The sequence below is a fragment of the Phlebotomus papatasi genome, chromosome 3 (assembly GCF_024763615.1).
Source record: "Phlebotomus papatasi isolate M1 chromosome 3, Ppap_2.1, whole genome shotgun sequence".
In the NCBI taxonomy this organism is placed as follows: domain Eukaryota; kingdom Metazoa; phylum Arthropoda; class Insecta; order Diptera; family Psychodidae; genus Phlebotomus; species Phlebotomus papatasi.
The window spans coordinates 58,424,610-58,444,110 of record NC_077224.1 but is presented as its reverse complement, the minus strand read 5'-3'; the positions used below and the strand labels follow the sequence as shown (position 1 = coordinate 58,444,110).

Below are 19,501 nucleotides of genomic sequence, written 5' to 3'. Positions count from 1 at the left end.
TTAATGAACTTATGGTAGGACTTTTGGGAAGCTTTGGATTATCTTTTATACAAAAGAAAAGTTAAAATTCAATCTTAAAAAAAAGTTTTCATGAAATCTGTTAAACTCACATTTGCTTCAAACTAATCAAAATCAGTTAAACATTTAATTTTTAAATTCTTTTTGTAAAAAAAACTTTAGCTTGAAAGCTTTTAAGACTCGAAAAGATCCTTTTGCATTCAATTGTTGATCATTTTTTGGGCATTTACTTCAAGAAAATGATCTCTTGGTATCTTTAATAAACTTTAAGCTTACAAAATCTATTAGTTTAATGAAGATTAGGTGTAAATGTTGAATTTACTTTAATTTGAAAAGATCATTTGGAAATATTATAGATTTTAGATAATTTTCTTGGAAATATTCTCGTCTTTACTTCATAATTTTACATCTTAAAACCAATGTGGAAACGGTACATTTTAAATTAAATTTGTACATAAGTTTCAAAAGAGGATTCAAAGAGGAATTGAAGTTGCTTTTGGACTCTTTTCCTTTCAAATTAAGCTAATATTAACTTTTTGAATAACTAATAATTTCAGCTCATCAAAATCGAATTACCAAGGGTAAAAGCCGATTTTTTTAAGTAAAGTCTTAAGATTTTATGATCCATCATTGTGACAAGGCATTATTTTCAAGACAAAAATGTAATTATCTCCAAGAAAAGCTACTCAGATCCATAACAATGTTTTTGTACATTTACGAAAATCCGTAAAAATAGTTAAAATCAATGAGAAAATGAATGAAAAACAATTCTAAGATGAATTTTTCTCCAAAATATATAAGGATTTGATGACCAGTATAGAATTTTAGTGGTTTTTAAATAAGATCAAATTCATAAATTCATTCGAAAATGTCTTTTTCGGGAGATTATCCGACATAATGTAATGGATTAGCTGATATAATTTTTCATATTTGGCTCCCCTTCACAATAAAAACCTGGCTATGCCCTTTACAGTTAAATAATTTTAACAATTCAAAAATTAACGTGAAACCAAATTTTCAGAGTAGAAAAATCGAACGTATAAGTTTGAGCATCGTATAAAGTATTTGGAGCTTGGGCATCCCTTTTTCTCTTATCAAAATTTAGCATATAATTAAATAAAAACAGAATGGCAAAGTTAAAAGAAAGTACATGCTACACGTGCTACTTTTCAACAATTCTTAATTTTTTGGGTATATCTCCTAAGATATTCATTACTTCCTAATTTAAATTAATTTAGTTTATTTAGCCGTACTCTTGCTTAACTAAAAAAACGTGTCTTTATGGGTTAAAGGAGTAGAACAGAAATTAGGGTCATCTTTTACTTCCTTATGAGGGTACTCTAAAAACCCAGAAATTACTATCTCTGGCCGTTTGTCATCTACATTAAGCAAGGATGAACGGTTTAATCATGATATACTCAAGTTTAGAAAAACCAAAAATAGGGGATTTAAAGATTGAGTAAATTGAAAAAAAGCGCTACAGAATCTTCTTAAATTAAATTAATTACATTTCATTTCAAATAAGTTAAATACATAACTATATTTTATTTATAACACATTTCTCATCATCAAAGCCACAGATTTCTCACTTGAACCTATTACAACATCTGCAAATAGATCTTTCTAATTATGCAAATATGGAAATGATTCAAAGGGCATTACGTATGATGAATTTATGCAAAATTAAAGGGTTCTTAAAGGAAACTGATGACGCAAGGACGGTATTTAGAAAGATTGTTGGCATTTGATAAAATGCGTCAACGCACTTTGGTGTAACATTTCGAGAACATTCTTGAGTTGATGTTTGATTGGGGAAGGAATGATGGAATTTAAAGAGTTCATTGTAACATGAAGAGAGCCAAGTTCTGAATGTTGAGTGAAATTTGAGGAAAAGCTATCTCCTTTTGAGTTCAGTTTGTATGATGATATATGGGGTTATTATCATCTTTAATAGCTTTGTTTTATTTCTCTCAGAAAAATTTTTTTCTCGTTTAAGGAGACATTTTTCAGGTGAAATCAAAATGACTTAATGTTGTGCTATAAATAATTTTTAGTGGACGTTTTAGGACATATTTTTAGTGGCTGTTTGTGTTCTGTCTATTGTTAATGGCTTCTGAGTAGAAAGGAATCCCCAAAGTTCCTTGAAATAGAAGTCGGTGAAAGTTAAAGCCTTGCTGAGAGCAGAGCAAATTCTATAAATTGTTTGTTGTTTTTTTTTGTTAAAGTTCACGAGGACGGATCGTTGGAGGAATTCCCGCCATTTCTCACACGTGCCCCACCTCGTGAGATCAACACGTTACATATCTTATTGGCCTTTTGATGCTGTACGCATAATACCATTAGAGTGATTACAGTTTATTGTCCCTTATATCTTGTCACAAGACCACCCCCTGCAATTCCCATAAAATTGAGCCCTCGTTTCCATTTTCCATCAGACACAAGCCGCAATTGAACCACATTCGTCCGCGTGTCAGTCATTATTCCATGGCAAAAGGATTTACTCGGTACGTCTCCTTCGACTTCCGAAGAACCTTCCTCATCTCACACTGGGAAGGAAGTTGAAATTATTGCGAAGAGATATTTGAGAAAATTATGGGCGCGCGCGTGGTCAAGTTGTTAAGGCACGTTCGCCTTCGCAAAAAAAAGGACATGGACAGAAGGTGACGTCGACCTCTTATTGAATTTATTGTTCATTCTCCCGATGCCCTGTAAATTAATTTCCATTGGGGATTCCTACCCAAGAATAGGAGATAATGCAAACAGGGAAGCAATTTTGCGGGATTTTGATTAATTCAACGACACTTCGGAAGCGTGGCCAACGACACCCTTTACAAAATTTACGAGCACTAAGGAAGTACATTAGAACTCTTGGCTAACCCTTTATACATGATTTCTAATTTAGATTAATTCTAAAAACATTTTACTTTAAAATCATTTGTTTTTTCTACTATTTTTTCTTGTTATTCTTAAAATACATTAACTATTGACTGGGACACTTTTAAGTATGCATGAGATAGGGGAAAGTGCCCATGCTTGATACAATTGGAAGCTTCGTAATGACTATATTTTCTATGTTTCACAATATAGATGTGACCCATCGCAACCATATTTTAAAAACTATGGGAAAGTGGCCAGTTTTAAAATATATTGCGGAGTCACGTTTATTGAGAAACATAGGAATTTTACGAATAGATCATTACGAAGCTTGCAATGGTATCAAGCATGGGCACTTTCCCCTATGAGAAAAAACTAGACTTTTACTTGCAAGAGAAGATATAGATATAAATCCTATAGATCTTCCGGTGTTCGTCAGAGGCAGCTTCTTTTTCTCAATTAAAAACTCAAAATTTTTCTCCATAGTTTTTGTAAAACTGGCCGATATGAAGCAGTTCTAAAAAAGGTTTTATACACAGAAATGTGAGATGTTACCTGAAATCTAAATCCTGAATTATAAGCAGCAAAAGGTCGTTGTAAAGCTAAAACTAAAAAAAGTACCAGTAGAACGTAAGCAGGGTTAGTAATATTACAACAGAATATGCCCTATATTATTTAATTGGAACAAAGTTCTGGATGAAAGAAAATAAAACTAATGCCCCAGACACACTTACGACTTCAGCCGAAAGATGACTTAGTGAAAAATGATGGAGATGTAGTTTAACCATTATTTCTAATATAATTACACTAAGCCGTCTCTTGGCTAATCCTCAGGTCTGTCAAGGGCCTCAGATTGATTGTTTTGAAATATTTTCAGCATGACTTAAGGGGGTAGCCTGAATTATAACGTCAAAGAATAAATTTTTTACGACTTAAGCCTAGAGACGGCTTAAGGGGGGAGTGTCAATTACAAGATCAAAAGTTGTCTATATTTTTTTAATTTTTTAAATAGATATATAAACTATTTAAAAATATACCATAAAAAATATCAGAACCCAATTCGAAGTATTTCCGAAGATAAAGAGACGAAAGCAAAAGAGCGCCGAGCAAGCGTTCAGGCGAACACCAAAACTTTGAGGCGCGTTTTCTCCACATTTCATTTTTACAATTTTCTTAAATTTGCGGGAAATATTAAGAAAAAAACTTATGGAACGAATGAAATTAATAAAGGCTCATTCTCTTCAGTATTAAATCATCTTCTAGTTGAACTAAAAGAATTGTTGTAAACCGTCGATTTTTTTACAGCACGTTAAAGTCAAAATTTTGTTCCAAAAATGCATCTTTTTTCAAAAATTTTGAAAAAAAAGTTCCGATTTCATAATTTTCTTCCGAGTTTCTTAAGATTTTCTTCGATAAGTAAATATTGATTTTATTATTAAAATTCTTCTACCAATCACATAGATTTGGCACATAGAACTTTCGCTTAAGCAAATGATCTTAAAACGTAATCCCAAAGTGTACCAGTGATGACATTTTCAGCATCTCAATATTATTCGCTGACTCTCGAAAACAAAGTTACTTTCATCACTTTAAAAATTTTGATGAGGATTTTCAGTGGACACTCTAAACAACTAATTTACATTACAATACCACTACTAAATAAAGGATAAAATAAATTTATTGTAAAAAAAATATCAAAAGAGAAAAACCGACGGAGCATTCAAGGATCAAACCCGCGGCGCTTCCGTTAAATGTCCTGCTTTATACCGAGTACTGCGTAAGGTGTCATCTTTGGGGCTTTTCTAAAAAGAATTAACCAAATTTCAAACTTTTTGAATATACCACGTTTAATTTGATGCCTTTCTGCGTAGTTGAGCAAAGCCAAGAATTTTTCTGAATTTAATGACTCGAGTACTTCCCTTGTTAGGGAAAATAAAAGAAATTCACATTATTCAAAGGCATGAACGTTTGAAGGGAGAGTACTTTCTCCTACGAGCCGCTCCAGCTCTGTATGCACCCGGTACGCTATTATATTACAGCAGCCCATCTCGGTCTCGGTGGCTGTTTGGATCACTGATAGTGAATATTTGTATCGACTGAAGTACTATTTTGCCCCTTAAGGCAATCACGTGAAAGAGCGCCTTGGCCGCCAGATGTTTCTCTAGAATTCTTAGCGTTCCTCCTAACGATCTATTCCCGACGACGATTCTACGTGAACTAACTCTCAATATTAAACCCTTCTACGATACTCCTTTCGAAGGGGTAATGATGCTATTCTAATGAAAAATGAACATGTTTTTTTAGCACTTTACTGTTATGTGCTTCTACATAATCGAGTTTTCTTTATGTTGGTTCTTGTCTCGACTGTTTCCCCCCAGTCCTCGCCGTGTTATAAAACGATTGAACAGTTGTGACAGGAAGCAACAGGAAAAGTCGATTGTGTAGAAGCACTTGAAAACAATAGAGTGCAAAAACATGATCGTTGTCATTCGAATAGCACCATAATCGACTTTTCTTAATGTTAGTTTCTGTCACGACGGCAAGGACTGGGAAAAATGGTCGAGCCAGGAACCAACTCAAAGAAATGTCGATAATGCAGAAGCATTTGAGAACAGTATAAAGTGCTAAAAACACATGTTTATTTTTATTGGAATAGCATCATAACTCACAGGCTAACACTAGAAATGCTTATATAAGAACAGTCTTTACAAATCGGCGTTGCTCCGAGAGACTTCAGAGGGTTTAACCATTGGGAAGAAGCTAGTGCTAACCGAACAAAGATGAGCATGATAAAATCTGATAAGACATTCGACATTCCATTTCCAAAGTATTTTTTATTGATTAATGGGTTTTATAGTTATATAATAAACCTGAATTGTAAATTGGAATCAGAAAAAACCTTGTAAAATTTGACAATCGTAAACTTGATGCGTTGTAGAAATTTGTCACAAATTCCTATCTTTAAGGTTTGTTTTCTGTTCTATCGGAAAAATGGTTACTTTTAAAGAAATCTTTAAGCATTCTGATTGAGGGAAAGGAGCATAACTAAACAACAAGAATTATAGGAATTATTATTAATTCCTTGCAATATTCTGGAAGATTTTATTGTATCTTAAGCTTTATGAAATTACATAAAATAACTTAAGAAAATTTGTAAAAAAAATCACTTATTACTTTTTTATTTAATAAGATATGAACATGAAGTTATATCAGGGAGATAGTAGCGAAGGCATTCAAAGCGTGAAGAAAAAAAACCATAAAATGCGATAAAAGCTTTCCGGAAATTGGCGGTATAAAATGTTGTCAGAGAATCACGAAGGATTTAAGAAATCACCTTAAAGCTTTTGGCTTTTGAAAGGCAAGAAAAGGTGGAAGACACCTTTACTTCCCAAATATAATATGTAAAGAACCCCCAAAACCCACTCTGAATGCCTCAACTCAAGCCTGAATAAGACACATAAGGAACACAAAATTAATTAATTCCCCAACATATCAGTGACAAAATGCAAATATCTAGAAGACCTCCCCAAGAACAATGCTAGATGATAGGATTGAGGCGCAAAAGAAGTCTCCTTCTGTCCCCTAAACTTCCTGGTTCATGTCCTCAGAGATAGGTCATTGACACGAGAAGGATATTTCGAAGGGATCATATTTTATCCTGCCATACCAAACTCCTAAACGCCAGTGAATATAATGATGAAATATTCAACTTTTCTTTCTCTTTATGACTTCTCTTCGCGAAGTAGTTTATTTTTGGGTATTGCTCCTGGCATATGAATACCTTCCCACATCCAGCTGGAGCTTCTATATGAGCAGCTGGCAAGGAGGACATATCCTGAGACTTTAGATAGAGCTTTACTAATGAATTTACTCTGAGAATTTAGATATTTTCTTCTTGAGCAGAAGCTGAGGAACTTCGAGAGCTGTGGACTAACTTTGAAACAATTGTGGAAGAGAGTTCGTGAAGATTTATATGAAATAATATTGCGTTCTTGCCACTAATATCTACTGGCAGGATAATAAGCTCACTCGTGCTTAAGTATCGGATATTTTATCCATAATTCTTTTGTGCCCCCAACGGCACAGGGTCTTCCACTTTGGGTGATAGATTTTGGTCATTTTGTGTTGTTCGCTCCTCCTTTTTTACCAATGCTATCTATCAATATTGGCTCCCATTTGTCTAACATCTCACCTCCAAATGGCATCAAATGGAGATTGTTTTATTTGACTCAGGTATTAGAGAAAATCTATAGCTGGATATTGGCAAACCCTGTAGTAATCCTAGCCACACATTTATTACATTAAATTGCTCAAAGTTATACAAAACGGCACGTTTTTGCCATACAAAGTAGTTTGCTGAGGAAAATTGGATGAGAGACTATTGAACTGCTCTCCTCTACATCTCTGTTTTTTTTTTCTTTTCACCCACAAAAGAATGTAGAGCATGTCAATTTTCATTGCCAGGCAGAAACCACACTCATTCATTTTGCAAATGTACCGTGGAAGCATAAAACTTAAGTAATATTTCACTGGGAAAATTCTTGTAGAATGGGTAATAAGAGATAGACAATTTTTTTTTTGTGGCAAGTCTTGTATTCTTTTTATTCTAAACGAAAATATAATCTCATTTTCATCACAATTATTGTTCCTACATAATATATGGCTAATCCACGGAGAGAGCCTCAAATTGCTAAGAGAGAATTGACAAAATAAATACCTGGAAGATGTCCTAAAGAAGAGTCTACTTGAGAAGTAAATCCATGATGTACTTGATAACACGACTATCACTGAGGATAGCCATGTGATCGACCCCCGGCAATTCCATCGTATATATTTTTGGCTTCTGCAAATCCCGCCATTGAGTACAAGCCTGAAGGGAACGTAGATTCACCGTTCCATCTCCATCTCCATTGATGAGCTCTGGAGTGCCGTCGAGACCTTTGCTCTTGCGGTAGTATAGCCTAAAATAGAATACGGGGAGCTATTACATACCCTCCCAGAACAATTGGATCAAATGGGGCGATGAACTCTGTCAAACAACGCCACAACTTATCTCTTCACATTCACAATGCGCTCGTTTATACGCTAAGATTGTCCTGATCTATTTCAAAGTAACGGAAAAATTTAATTTTTACTGTTTTCATTTTCGCCGCGACTGTTTCTATGTTTGCCGCGACTGTTTGCATTTTCGCCGCAACTGTTCCCATTTTCGCAGCGATTGTTTCCATTTTCGCCGCGATTGTTTCCATTTTCGCCGCTACTGTTCCGATACTCACTACTCGTGTTAATTTCGTATCTTATGAAAAAAATAAGTCGCAAGTTTTCAGTAATTTAAAGATGATTGCAATCAAGAAGAACAGTATTTTTGTAAAAATGTTCAATAAAAAGAATAAAAATGAAATTTGGTTTATATCAATGATCGGTTAAAATCCCAAATGCCAAGATTCCGAAAAGACAAGATCCCGAAGAGACAAAATGCCGAATGGGTCGACATCTCGAAAGCCAAAATCCTGAATGGATCTGAATCCCAAATGGGTTTAAATCCAGAACCAGGGACCCATCAAGCCTAATAAAAAGTGAAGATATTTTTCACTTTTCCTTGTAAAAATTTTACAGCTATTGCACCGCGTCTTAAACAAATTTGGTCGTAGTTCTTGTATTATTTCGGCGAGCATTATGAAATATGTATTTTTAGATAGCTTTTAATACACGATTTCGAAATATATTAGACTGATAAGTTAATTCTCTTTAGGAAAAAACTTGCCAATACTCTTCAGTGCCTCTATGCAAAAACGTATGGAAAAATAAAATGCCGAGAGGCCCCTGTCCAGAACAGAATGTGTCAAAATCGCGAATAGTCAAAATCCCAAAAAGGCCTAAACGCCGAGTAGTTAAAATCCCGAAGAGTACAAATTTCCTAATGGGCCAAAATATCGAAAAGGCCAATACCCCGAACACCAAAACCCGAAAGCCAAAATCCCAAATCGTCAAAATCCTCAAAGGGAGAAACTTATACGGTGTATAATGTGTGGAATAATTACCCAAAATACTGAAAATTTCCCTTTGCCTCCAACAAGTTCAAGTTCAATTATGGGAACACTTTTTAAAATTCGACATTTTGGTTTTCAATTGGGAACTTTCGAGATTTTCACCCATTCGAAATTTTGACCCATTCGGGATTTCAACCCACTCGAGATTCTGGTCTTTTCGGGATTTTGATCAATTTGGGATTTCGAGTTATTCAGGATTTTATCCCATTCGGGATTTTGACTTTTTCGGGATATTGTCTTTTTGGGATTTTAGCAACTTTGGGAATTTGGCTTTTTCAGGTTTTTGGATATATGTACTGTTCATAGAGGATTTTAGTATTCGGGATTTTGACTGGCACCCTGTTTATATATTATATAAATAAAATGGAAACAATAAATTTGAATGAATAAAATAATAATAAAATATTTTTGCAAAAAAAAATTAAGAAATTCTTAGATAAGAAAGCAAATTGGAATGAAATGTCGTCATATTTTATGGACATTAGCAGTAGACATAAACGTTTGAATTTCTCTTAATTCATTCAATACAGACTAGTCAATCCAGAAAAAAATATTATTATTTTTATTATTTATTATTATTTATTCATTCACTCTCCAAAAATATCTACAATGTACAGTATTGCGTCCACCGCCGTCTTAGCGTTGGTGACCAACCTCCAGAGGCAAACGGTGGAAATCCTCTTTCATATTCAGCGAATATCGCGAATATTTTGCAAATTTCACGAGAATTTCACGAATAATAGCAAATTGCTTCTTAAGTACATCATTTTACTTTTGCGATAATCACTAAAAGTATGTGAAATTCATTCATTGAAATGCATAAGAATAAATTAATAATATAAGATTCAAAATTCTTTTAGAAGAGTAACGAAAATAAAAGGTAGCTTTAAATTATCTTTTTGACCTGTTAATTTAGTTAAGGAATTCATGTCGATATTTTATATGAATTTTCACACAATTATACAACAAAAAGGCAATGTGATAGTCTCAATTAATTTAATACAAGTAATGCAAAATTAATGTTAAATTAATAATAGAGATTGATGAATTATGAAATATGAATAACCTTTTTTTTTAATTAACATGAAATAATTCATTTTCTCGAGGAAGACTTAAGTCTCCTTTTTCTTCTTTTTTTTTCTCTATGGGTTTTACAGGGAGTTCCGGCTTAAGTGAAAACGGATTGAAAGAATTTGATATGAACTGCATACTATTAGAAGCTCTTTTATAAAATAATTTTTGGAATTCTCCTAAATATATTCAAATATTTTTCACGCGGTAAATTTATAAAATATGTTTTATGAACAGTTGGCGCTGGAAACAGACTGAAAAATTGGTGATGAAAATGTTTTGCGTACATCACGGTGTTTCCGTAAATTATTCCAAAGACCTCTCCTGTAGGTATGCAATTTTTTTATGTCATGGAGTGAAGTCACGGGATTTGTTTTGGGGCCGAGAATTTCTTTGAAAGCGGAACTACCTGTATTTCAAAGGATGAACGTCATTTGGCATCCTCTCTCTCTCTCTTCTTTTTTATGTTTTTTGGCTGTCAGACTCAATCAGGTCCATATAGCCATTTCGCTCACTCTTATTTACATACGAGTTCCATCTGTTTTTCTTTTTTTCCCATATGTTTGTTCCTCTCATCTCTCCTTATCATTTTTCTTTTTGCTCCATCACAAATCCTTTTTTGCTCCCTTATCTTTTATCATACTTCCTTCTTGATATTTTTTGCGTTCAGTTTGTAGCTTTCAAGGACGGTGAAAAACTGTTTTCCAATTATTCACCGGACGCGCTTCGATCAAGGATCGAACCGAGGGCCTCTGCGTCACAAAGCCAACACTTTGCCTATGTTGCGAGCGCAACATATTTAAATTTAAAACTGTGGAGTGTGTTGCCCTGCTGAGGCGACGAGGGCGCTAGCGACGAGGAGAGGAGGTAGAAAAATCAGTAGCAGCTGATAAGAAAAAGAGCGCCAATCGGCCTCTTTCACCACTGACCGCCGAGGAGGCAACATCAATCACCTCGCCCATCTCCACCAGCCCAATCCCCAGCAGCAACACCATCATCACCACCAAGCATTGAAGCTACTGAAGCCACCGGGAGCCCCCAAGAACACCAAGCCCAGTGCTGAGCTTTCCGGAGTAACCTCTGCTACATCCACCTCTCCCAAATTCCCATCTCAACCTCCGTGGGAGTGTTCTCACCGGAGAACACAGGGGAGTGTGGGACATAGTCCTTGCCCCGAACGTGGGAACTGAAGGAAGGAAGGAACGGAGGGAATAGAAGAGAGGAAGAAAAGATTTTTCCCAACACCTATTGAGCTACCGAGACCCCTCATTTGGCATACATGTAGCCCAAAGACTTAAGTCAAGTCTAGAAATCCCAATTAGAAACAGTTCCGGCGAAAATGGGAACAGTGGCGGCGAATATTGAAATTTTTAACAACACTATACTTTCCATGCGTTCCTCGCAATGTTAATCGATTGAATTTTCAGTTGCTTTTTATTAAAAAAAAGTCCAATCCTGAGTATTCTTCGAGTATAAATGGGTACAATTCCTCATGAAAAACATTTGAAATATTGCCTAAAACTTTTTAAGGGAAATATTTCATCAAATAGCTCCTCTGAAACAGCATAAAAATGTTCTATATAGAGCTTTTTCTACACCCTCATCCTTGAAAAGAATTCAAATAAATTTCACTAATTGTCGTATTATTATTTCTCTCTCCCTCTTCTAAACTTCACAGAAATAACTCATCCATGTAATTAAATAAATTACATGTTGAGCATAAAAAAGCCGTATAACCGTGTTTCGAGACAACATCAACCTCTTAAAGATTTACAAATGCCTTTGACTTCAAGGAAATGTTTTGACATCCTGTTAATTTATTTTCATCAGTAATGGTTCTTTAAACCAAATTAGAAATACCAGAAAGGTAAGAAAACTAAGTCAATATCGTGGCACTTTAAACTTTAAACAAAGCCACGAACTGGGCAAAACACGTGAGAGTATCAGAGGTATAAGTTTCATAATATTTCTCAGTACAAAAAGTAATCAAATAGAAAACGCAGCAAATGCCTTCGAAGGACTTTTCTTGGCTTTTCATATGCATTATTTATAAATATTGAAACTTGAAGTTATTTATTTGTGGTGACTTTGCAAAAATCAGTGACCCGATATCTCTGACCATTTCACCTCTCTTTCAGATAAGAAAATACTGAAAACGAAATCATGCCATTTTTATCTCTTGAGAGAAAGTTGAATTTAGCCTATTTGGAGTTTTTAATTTAAAATTAAAGTCCGCATGTAAATGACACTCATTAGATAATGAGTGAAAATAGGAAAAAGTCAAAAATAAATTGAAGGCGATAATTTAACATTTTTTTTTCACAAAAAATTTAACTTAATTTTTCTACAGGATTGGCGAAAATGTCTGGACAACAGTACCTTACCACAATAATACCAACATAATTTGTTTTAAATTTTGAATAAATTTGTAAAATGTTATCAAAATTGATTAAAAGATGATTAATATCAATTAAAATTCATTAACTTCAATTTAATTTATTTTTAGTACAGAATTTTTATTTAGTACAAAAGAAAAACCATTGTAAAAATCATTGGAAGAGCAAATATAATTTTAGTACAATGTACTAAATTGATATTGGGGTCTAAATGGAGGAGGGGGGGGTAATGTGACACATAGTCACTTCCCCTTAATTTCTATGTTCACCTCAAAGCGGGCTAGTTGCTTTTGTGAACCCCGGTACACTCAGATGTGTGATAGAAGATTGGGTAACGACCCCAGTGGGAAGTCGCGAGCCTGAGGCTAACGAACAAGGGATCTCGTCCTTCTAGAGACCAAGACCAAGCAAAACTCTTACGAAAACTCGTAAGGAGTCTCCGATAGGACGGACTTTTCGACAGCGACCTATGCTACGTTTTTGGAGGAGCGAGCTGACGGTGAGACACCAGAGGGGCAATTCACAAAATAACCATTCAAAATTGACTGGGCGGCGAATATGGCGGAGACACATTTGGTGTGGCGAAAAGTGAAATAAATAACCCTAATTAATGCATTTTTCAGTCTGTCTTTATTCGCCGAAAAGTAGGCAAATTGCAATTGGCAGGTAATTTATGGCGCGTATTTAAAATCGGAAGTCGTTATAATATTTTAAGAACTTGAAGAAGCATTCTAATTCTAATTCAAATACCAATATAATTTATATTTTGGTGTAGTTTGTTGAAGATTGAATGGTGTTACTTATATTGCTTCATATCCTTCATATCAAATAAAATAAATATCGCAATATTGGTTTAGTGCAAATATAAATGTTTATATTTTAATCCATTTTTCCAAAATAACGTTGAGTTCGTTTTAAATTTTAAATGCAATTTAAACTTTAAATATTAAAATGTTAAAAAATTATTTGGGTATTAAAGATGTCGTCACATATATTTTCTAAGAATTATGATAAATGTTGTAAGTTTGTAAAGACCAATTACCTCTCGAGAGTCAGGCGTAGCATCAGAAAAATTGTATTTATTCTGATAATAAAAATTTTATTCATTTTGTACTTAAACGTGGTAAACGGTACTTCAAACGTTGCAAATATAATATATTTGATGTGTGTATTTATTGACACGTGGTGGTGTTGAGAAGGTTAATTTGATATCACAATTTTTTTTTAATATCATTGTAGAAGTTTTAGCTTGGTGAAAAATAATGTCAGATGTATAATTGTAAAATTTAACGATAAACAATCTGAGACCTATAAAATCCCTAAATAGTAATTCCTTTAATCACTGAACTTTCCCAAAATCTATTTTTCAGAACGCATGAAGTATTTAATGTTTATAAATTTTAAAAATACAATATTTTATTATTATTGTTGTGTCTGGGTATCTTTACTTAAATGAAATAAATAACTTTTTCGTAAGATTTTGGTAAAAAAAATCGTACCCTCCGGTCTCGAGCTGGCGGGTGAAATTGTCTGGGTACACCCAGAAATTCCAGCAGGTACAAGACCAAAAACCTTGTACACCCTCCATTTTTAGCGAGGAGACGCACCTTTTACCGGGTTGACGAAATTCGCTTCATAGAAAACATGCAGTAACCAGTCAAAATTTTGGCTGGTTAATTTCGTGAATTGCCCCTCTGGAGTATTCTTTGAGTTTTCAAATGAAAATATTGTAGACTTTTTAATAATAATAAAAGATAATTGCTTTAAATCTATCTTTAATTTTTTTGTTACGAATTTAAGTGGCAAATTTTCTCGGGTTTGTTATCTATAGAAACGAGATTCCTAGTTTTCCAAATTAAATAATACATAAACTAAAATTGTAGGATGACGCTATTCCAATGAAAAACGTAAAGACACTAAATTTGTACTAAAAAGAAATGCAAGAGATTTAGTTCAATTAGTTCATCTCATTCTTAAGCTAACAACAAGTCTGATTATTTTATTTTGTTAAGGGATCATGGTGCTATCCATTGAAAAAAAAGAAGAAATCTTTCTTCCGAAATTTTTTTTAGTACTTTTCTGTTCTAAAGTGCTTCTACATAATTGATTTTTCTTTGTGTTGGTTCCTGTTACGACTGTTTGGTGGTTTTGGAATACGAAGAGGACTGAGGAACCAACACAAAGAAAGGTCGATAATGCAGAGGCTTTTGAGAACAGTCATGTACTAAAAAAATGTTCAGGAGGAAGATTTCCTGATTTCCCTTATTTTTCATTGGAATTGCACCATAACTCTTTTAGTAAACAAAATAATCAGGCACGTTGATAAATTAAGAATGGGACGAGCTCGGGTAAATGTCTTAATTCAAAACCATTTCCAGGCGCTTTAACTTTGATAGAAGATTCAACACATTAAGTTCATATTTTTTTCTGAAGAGAATTACATAAATTTGCTCCTTGACTCTTCTAGAATGTTACTGTTTAGTGAAAATTCTTAAAAAATAATTTGAAAACTTCTTAAATACAAGAAAAATACGCGAGTGTAAAATGCTTCTATTGGAAACAAATTAATCCAAATGGAGACAAAGGAAAGTTTCTAATTGGAGACAAACAGTGTAAGTGAAACCGCGACGAAAAGCTTCCAAAACCTTTTTAAATTGCTCCTGAATGCAGGATTTGTTCTTATTCCTGGTCTTTTCTCCTTTCCCATCTAAAACAATAAGAAAATTTCTCCAAAAACATCATATTTCCGGGATTTCCTATTCAAGCATTTGCAGACATTTCAGAAAAACAAATGAAAGAAATTATTTCATTTGAAAACTTCACGTACCGTTAACAATAAAGATTAGCACTTAATTTAATTAAAATTAGCCAGAAATATGACATAAATATTAAACAAAACGAATAAACAACAGTCGCCTTATTGTGTTTTTCATTGAAAAACATAGTCGATCTATTAAAAATTCGATGGTGAAAAGGTACACTTTTAATTTTTCTGAGAAATTAACAAATTAAAATTTGTGAATATGAATGGATTTTGGAGCAAAATTAACTAAATAATGAAACTGTGGTATAGGAAATATCTAAATATAATAATTTAGTACTGTACTTAATCGTGAAAACAATGATATTTCCATTTGGAGTAGCGAAAATGTTCCATTTGGAGCAGGTTTTGAATTAGCTTAATTTACCCTACTTGTACTAAATCTCATACATTCCTTTTTAGTACAACTTTTGTGGAATTGAAGACATGTAAACTATGTATTTAGGAATAGAGAAGAACATGAATATCGGTAATATCCAAAGCAGTATCTCCATTCAAACCGTAATCTAAAATTTGTACTAAATTTCAAGATGGTGTAGAAAATTTATAACTTAATATTTTTTAGTACTAAATAAGTGGGAGGATATTATGCAATCTACGAAAATTAAATAACGCAAATATTCCAAAGGTAAATTTCAAATAAATTAATATCAATTTGATATTGCTACATGCCGAGATTTGTACTAAAAAAAATGTTTCTGTGGTTTCTTTAAAATTGTTTTTTTTTTTGCTTCGGGACTTTCATTCTTTGCTAAAATGATTAAAAAAAAAACCTTTTCTTTATCGTGAAAATACTTTCTTTCGAGGGGTTGCAATAATTCAACCAAGAACTGTAATTTTCTCTTCAGAAATTCCTCCTGCGATTCCCGTATGAATTTCATTGAATTACCCGGCTAATTGAGGGTCAAAGACCGAACTTCTGGCGAATTGGGTACAAGGTCGAGACTGGAAGGAAATTTCAGGAATCAACACTTACTTTTCAACTGTGCTGATGTTGGTTCCATAGATGGCATGTACCTCCACGTCTGGTGGTGAGAAATTCATCACGTACTTCTTCGTGTCCTGCATCATGTCCCATCCAGTCGGATACTGCAAATCACTGAAAGGAAAAGTGGGGCTATTGATCACAAATTACCGGATTTACCTTCAGGAATTGGGGAAATTACTTAAAAAATTCCTCGAGTTGGGAAAAAGTGTAAGCTCGAGTTTGTGTCTGAACGAGAATTTCGTCAGGCTTCCAGAAGAGCGGGGAAGGCATGAGCCAGGCCAGGGATGGAGATGTGATCTGTTCAGCTCTCATGGTCTTCCCACTGAGAGCAAAAGAACCCAGATCATCTCCAATGGCAAAAACTTTAACAGCTTTAGCACTTCCTGCCCATGCTCCAGCCAGAGTCACGAGGCGTGCAATGTACTTATCCTTCCACGCTCGTGTCTGCTGCTGCAGGAACACCAGACTCATTGGCCCACCCATACTGTGAGCTATGATCGTGATGGCCTGATTATCGTTGATAGTGTAAGTCTCCTCGATTAGTGCCTTGAGATCGACAAACCACTGAGTATTTTCATCTGCGAGAGAAACACCATGAAACCTTGACCTGAATTCTCAAATATCCCCCCCAGACTTACTCGGTGCCTTCCGGAAGTCAAAGGGAGCTCCCCTGATAGACACATTCCGGACATATCCGACAGATGCAAAAGCATTCCCAATATCCTTGAAATAGGCTCCAGCTGAGGCATGACTCGGATCCAGCCATTCAACTGTCTCCGAATCTCCCCAGCCAGGAATCCTAGTAACGACTCCTGGAGAATTCCTAGTAGTCCGAGTAACATTATCATAATACAGCTTAACATTATCAATCCAGCAATCAATGACCAGTGGAACCAGCAGCTCAAGATTCAGCCAAATGTTGAAAAAGTCCTTTGTGTGCTTCTGACAAATGTAGTGTACAACTTCAGGCTTGTCTAGAGTCGCATCCACTTGACTTCCACCATCTCCAGGAACTTCAAAATGTCCAGGAAATCTCTAGTTGCTCAAAAGGCTATTTTTTTTTAATTTGCTGAACAAAGATGACTCACCAAAGACAATGGGAGAACGTTTGTTCTCATCTCCTTTGTACTGCCTTCCGCGAAACCTGAAGAATCCTTCTGCCTCGTGCACGGAGAACAGCAGCAGGCAGGAGATGATAAGATTGATGCTGAAGTTCCTTCGGAAGAGCATATTTTGCTAAATTTTAGCAGATCGGATGATTTTTTCACTGTTTGCACTGTCACGACAAACACTAATGGAATGAACAATAAGGGGACTGTTTTGCAAGAGCTGAGGTCAAACTCAAGCCCCCACTATCTCCTTGTTTATCAGTGACGCACTAAATAATTAAATATTCCACAAAAAGGCCAAACACAGACATGCGAAATGTAAACAAAAACAGCTGGACGAATTTTCGCCGTGAGAGATGTCAAAACAACTTTCACCCAGCGGGCAATGCATAACTCACAATTCTCTGGTAAGGTATTACATAAGGCCTTACGATCAAAACGTATTTCAAACAAAAATTACAACAAAAAAAATATAAAGATATTTTACAAAAAAATGAAGAAAATATATTTTTAAGCACTAAGGTTCTTATGAAGATCTAATAAAAAAATGAAAATCCGTATTCTTGTCCAACATATCGATGTGGCATTTTTTGACATTACAGATTTAAACATGAGTTTTGCACTGGATTTTAATTTCTTTTAAAATTGTTAAGGGTGTTAAGTCTTTTTTTTCGTACTCATGGTTCTAAAATCTAAATAGTATTCTTTTTACAGTCAAGTTCCTCGAATAGAATGTAAAAAACCGACGTTGATATTAATTCAAAGAACAAATCCGGTAGTTGTCGGAAGGGAGGAGGTTCAGCTCAGAATAAAAGTCTTTTTCTCAGCCTTCGGTGCTCTACGCACCTTTTTCTGCGGCTGAAGAGGTGTATTTATTAAACATTGCACAATTTTCCTTTAATGTGTTTCTCAAATACGAACTGAATTAGAACCATTTTTCTATGCTGCTCTATGGTAAATCTATGCAGCTAACAAATAACTTATCCACCAAGTTCTTATCAACTATAATTAAAGTGGAGAGTCAGTGGCGCAATAAGCAAGACCGACAAGACCGTCGGCTCTTGGGCGGGTCGATTCCCCGGCTCGACTTACTGTTGTGAGTTCGAGTTGCGCCCGGTGCAAAGATCTGAATGTTTAATTTAGGCAATTTTCATATGTTAATAACGTAATATAATGTACTGCCTACGCCTAACAACTTCCAGAGCGTGGAAGAAGCATCGACACAGCGGGGAAGGCGCTTTTGGGCGGTCTACAATGGACTAAGCAGATTCTTCCAACACGGGATATGGACATTGTAAAAAAATTATTGCCTTTGTATTGAATATACAGGGGAGTCTCTCAAATTCGAACGACGTTTGGATTCAAAATTTCAATCATGGGGTTATGTTAAAAGATTCGTATTCTAGATTAATGAAAATCATATTGATGTGCTTCTTCCTGAATGTTTACATACAATATTCAATTCAATTCAATTCAATTTATTTAAAACCCACAAAAAATAGGGTGATTCCCTCTTACAAATTTGTGGCAAGTTAAAGAAACAAGGATAAGAAAAAGGATAGAAAAACAAAAAACATATGATGGTATAAAATGAAATGCAAGTTTGTTACCACTAAGACTTGAGAGACAGTACGGGAATTTGATTCAAAGTAGAATTTAATCTCGACACAATTAATAATAATAGTAATTAAAGCACAATTTTATTAATGTTGATTATTATTATTATTACTTTATTTAATCACAAGAATAGGCTCATTCCTTTTACAATTGATTGTTGATACAATTGATTTTGATTGTTGATTAAAATTTTTAGTTTTGCATTAGAATGGAGTATCTCGAAAAGTGAGGGAATTGCTAAAGCAGTCTCTTTTTGCTTTATAAAAAAATATTGTGTCTACAGTTTTTAAATTTATTATTATTTATTTATTTATTACATTTCAATCGAAGGGTTTATGATTTCAATACTAAGATAATTTTAAATTTCTGTGAGAATTACAGTGCGCTTACGGAAAGACGAAATATAATTGATAGTAAATTGTGTCTGATGGTCAGCTGGTTAAGTAAAGACACACAACACTGAGCGACATTTCGCCGTGAGCTGCCAGAGATTTTAAGTGTAAAAAATTCTTCTAATGGCGTATTTTTTGTGTAATAAAATGTGATTTTCAGGGTTT

The 19,501-nt window shown here is 34.4% G+C and overlaps 1 protein-coding gene and 1 long non-coding RNA gene across 2 annotated transcripts; both read right to left on the bottom strand.

Moving 5' to 3' along the window:
* Positions 1-7,462: 7,462 nt before the first annotated feature.
* Positions 7,463-17,706, bottom strand: LOC129807005 (phospholipase A2 group XV-like). The gene is made up of 5 exons (XM_055855949.1): positions 17,307-17,706; positions 16,857-17,231; positions 16,397-16,796; positions 16,207-16,329; positions 7,463-7,853 (listed from the first exon to the last, which is right to left on the bottom strand). The coding sequence occupies exons 1-5, from the start codon at positions 17,446-17,448 to the stop codon at positions 7,634-7,636; spliced, it is 1,260 nt and encodes a 419-aa protein (XP_055711924.1). The 5' UTR covers positions 17,449-17,706; the 3' UTR covers positions 7,463-7,633.
* Positions 10,456-12,163, bottom strand: LOC129807006 (uncharacterized). The gene is made up of 2 exons (XR_008752222.1): positions 11,259-12,163; positions 10,456-10,790 (listed from the first exon to the last, which is right to left on the bottom strand). It is a non-coding gene; the product is annotated as an uncharacterized LOC129807006 (long non-coding RNA).
* Positions 17,707-19,501: the final 1,795 nt, after the last annotated feature.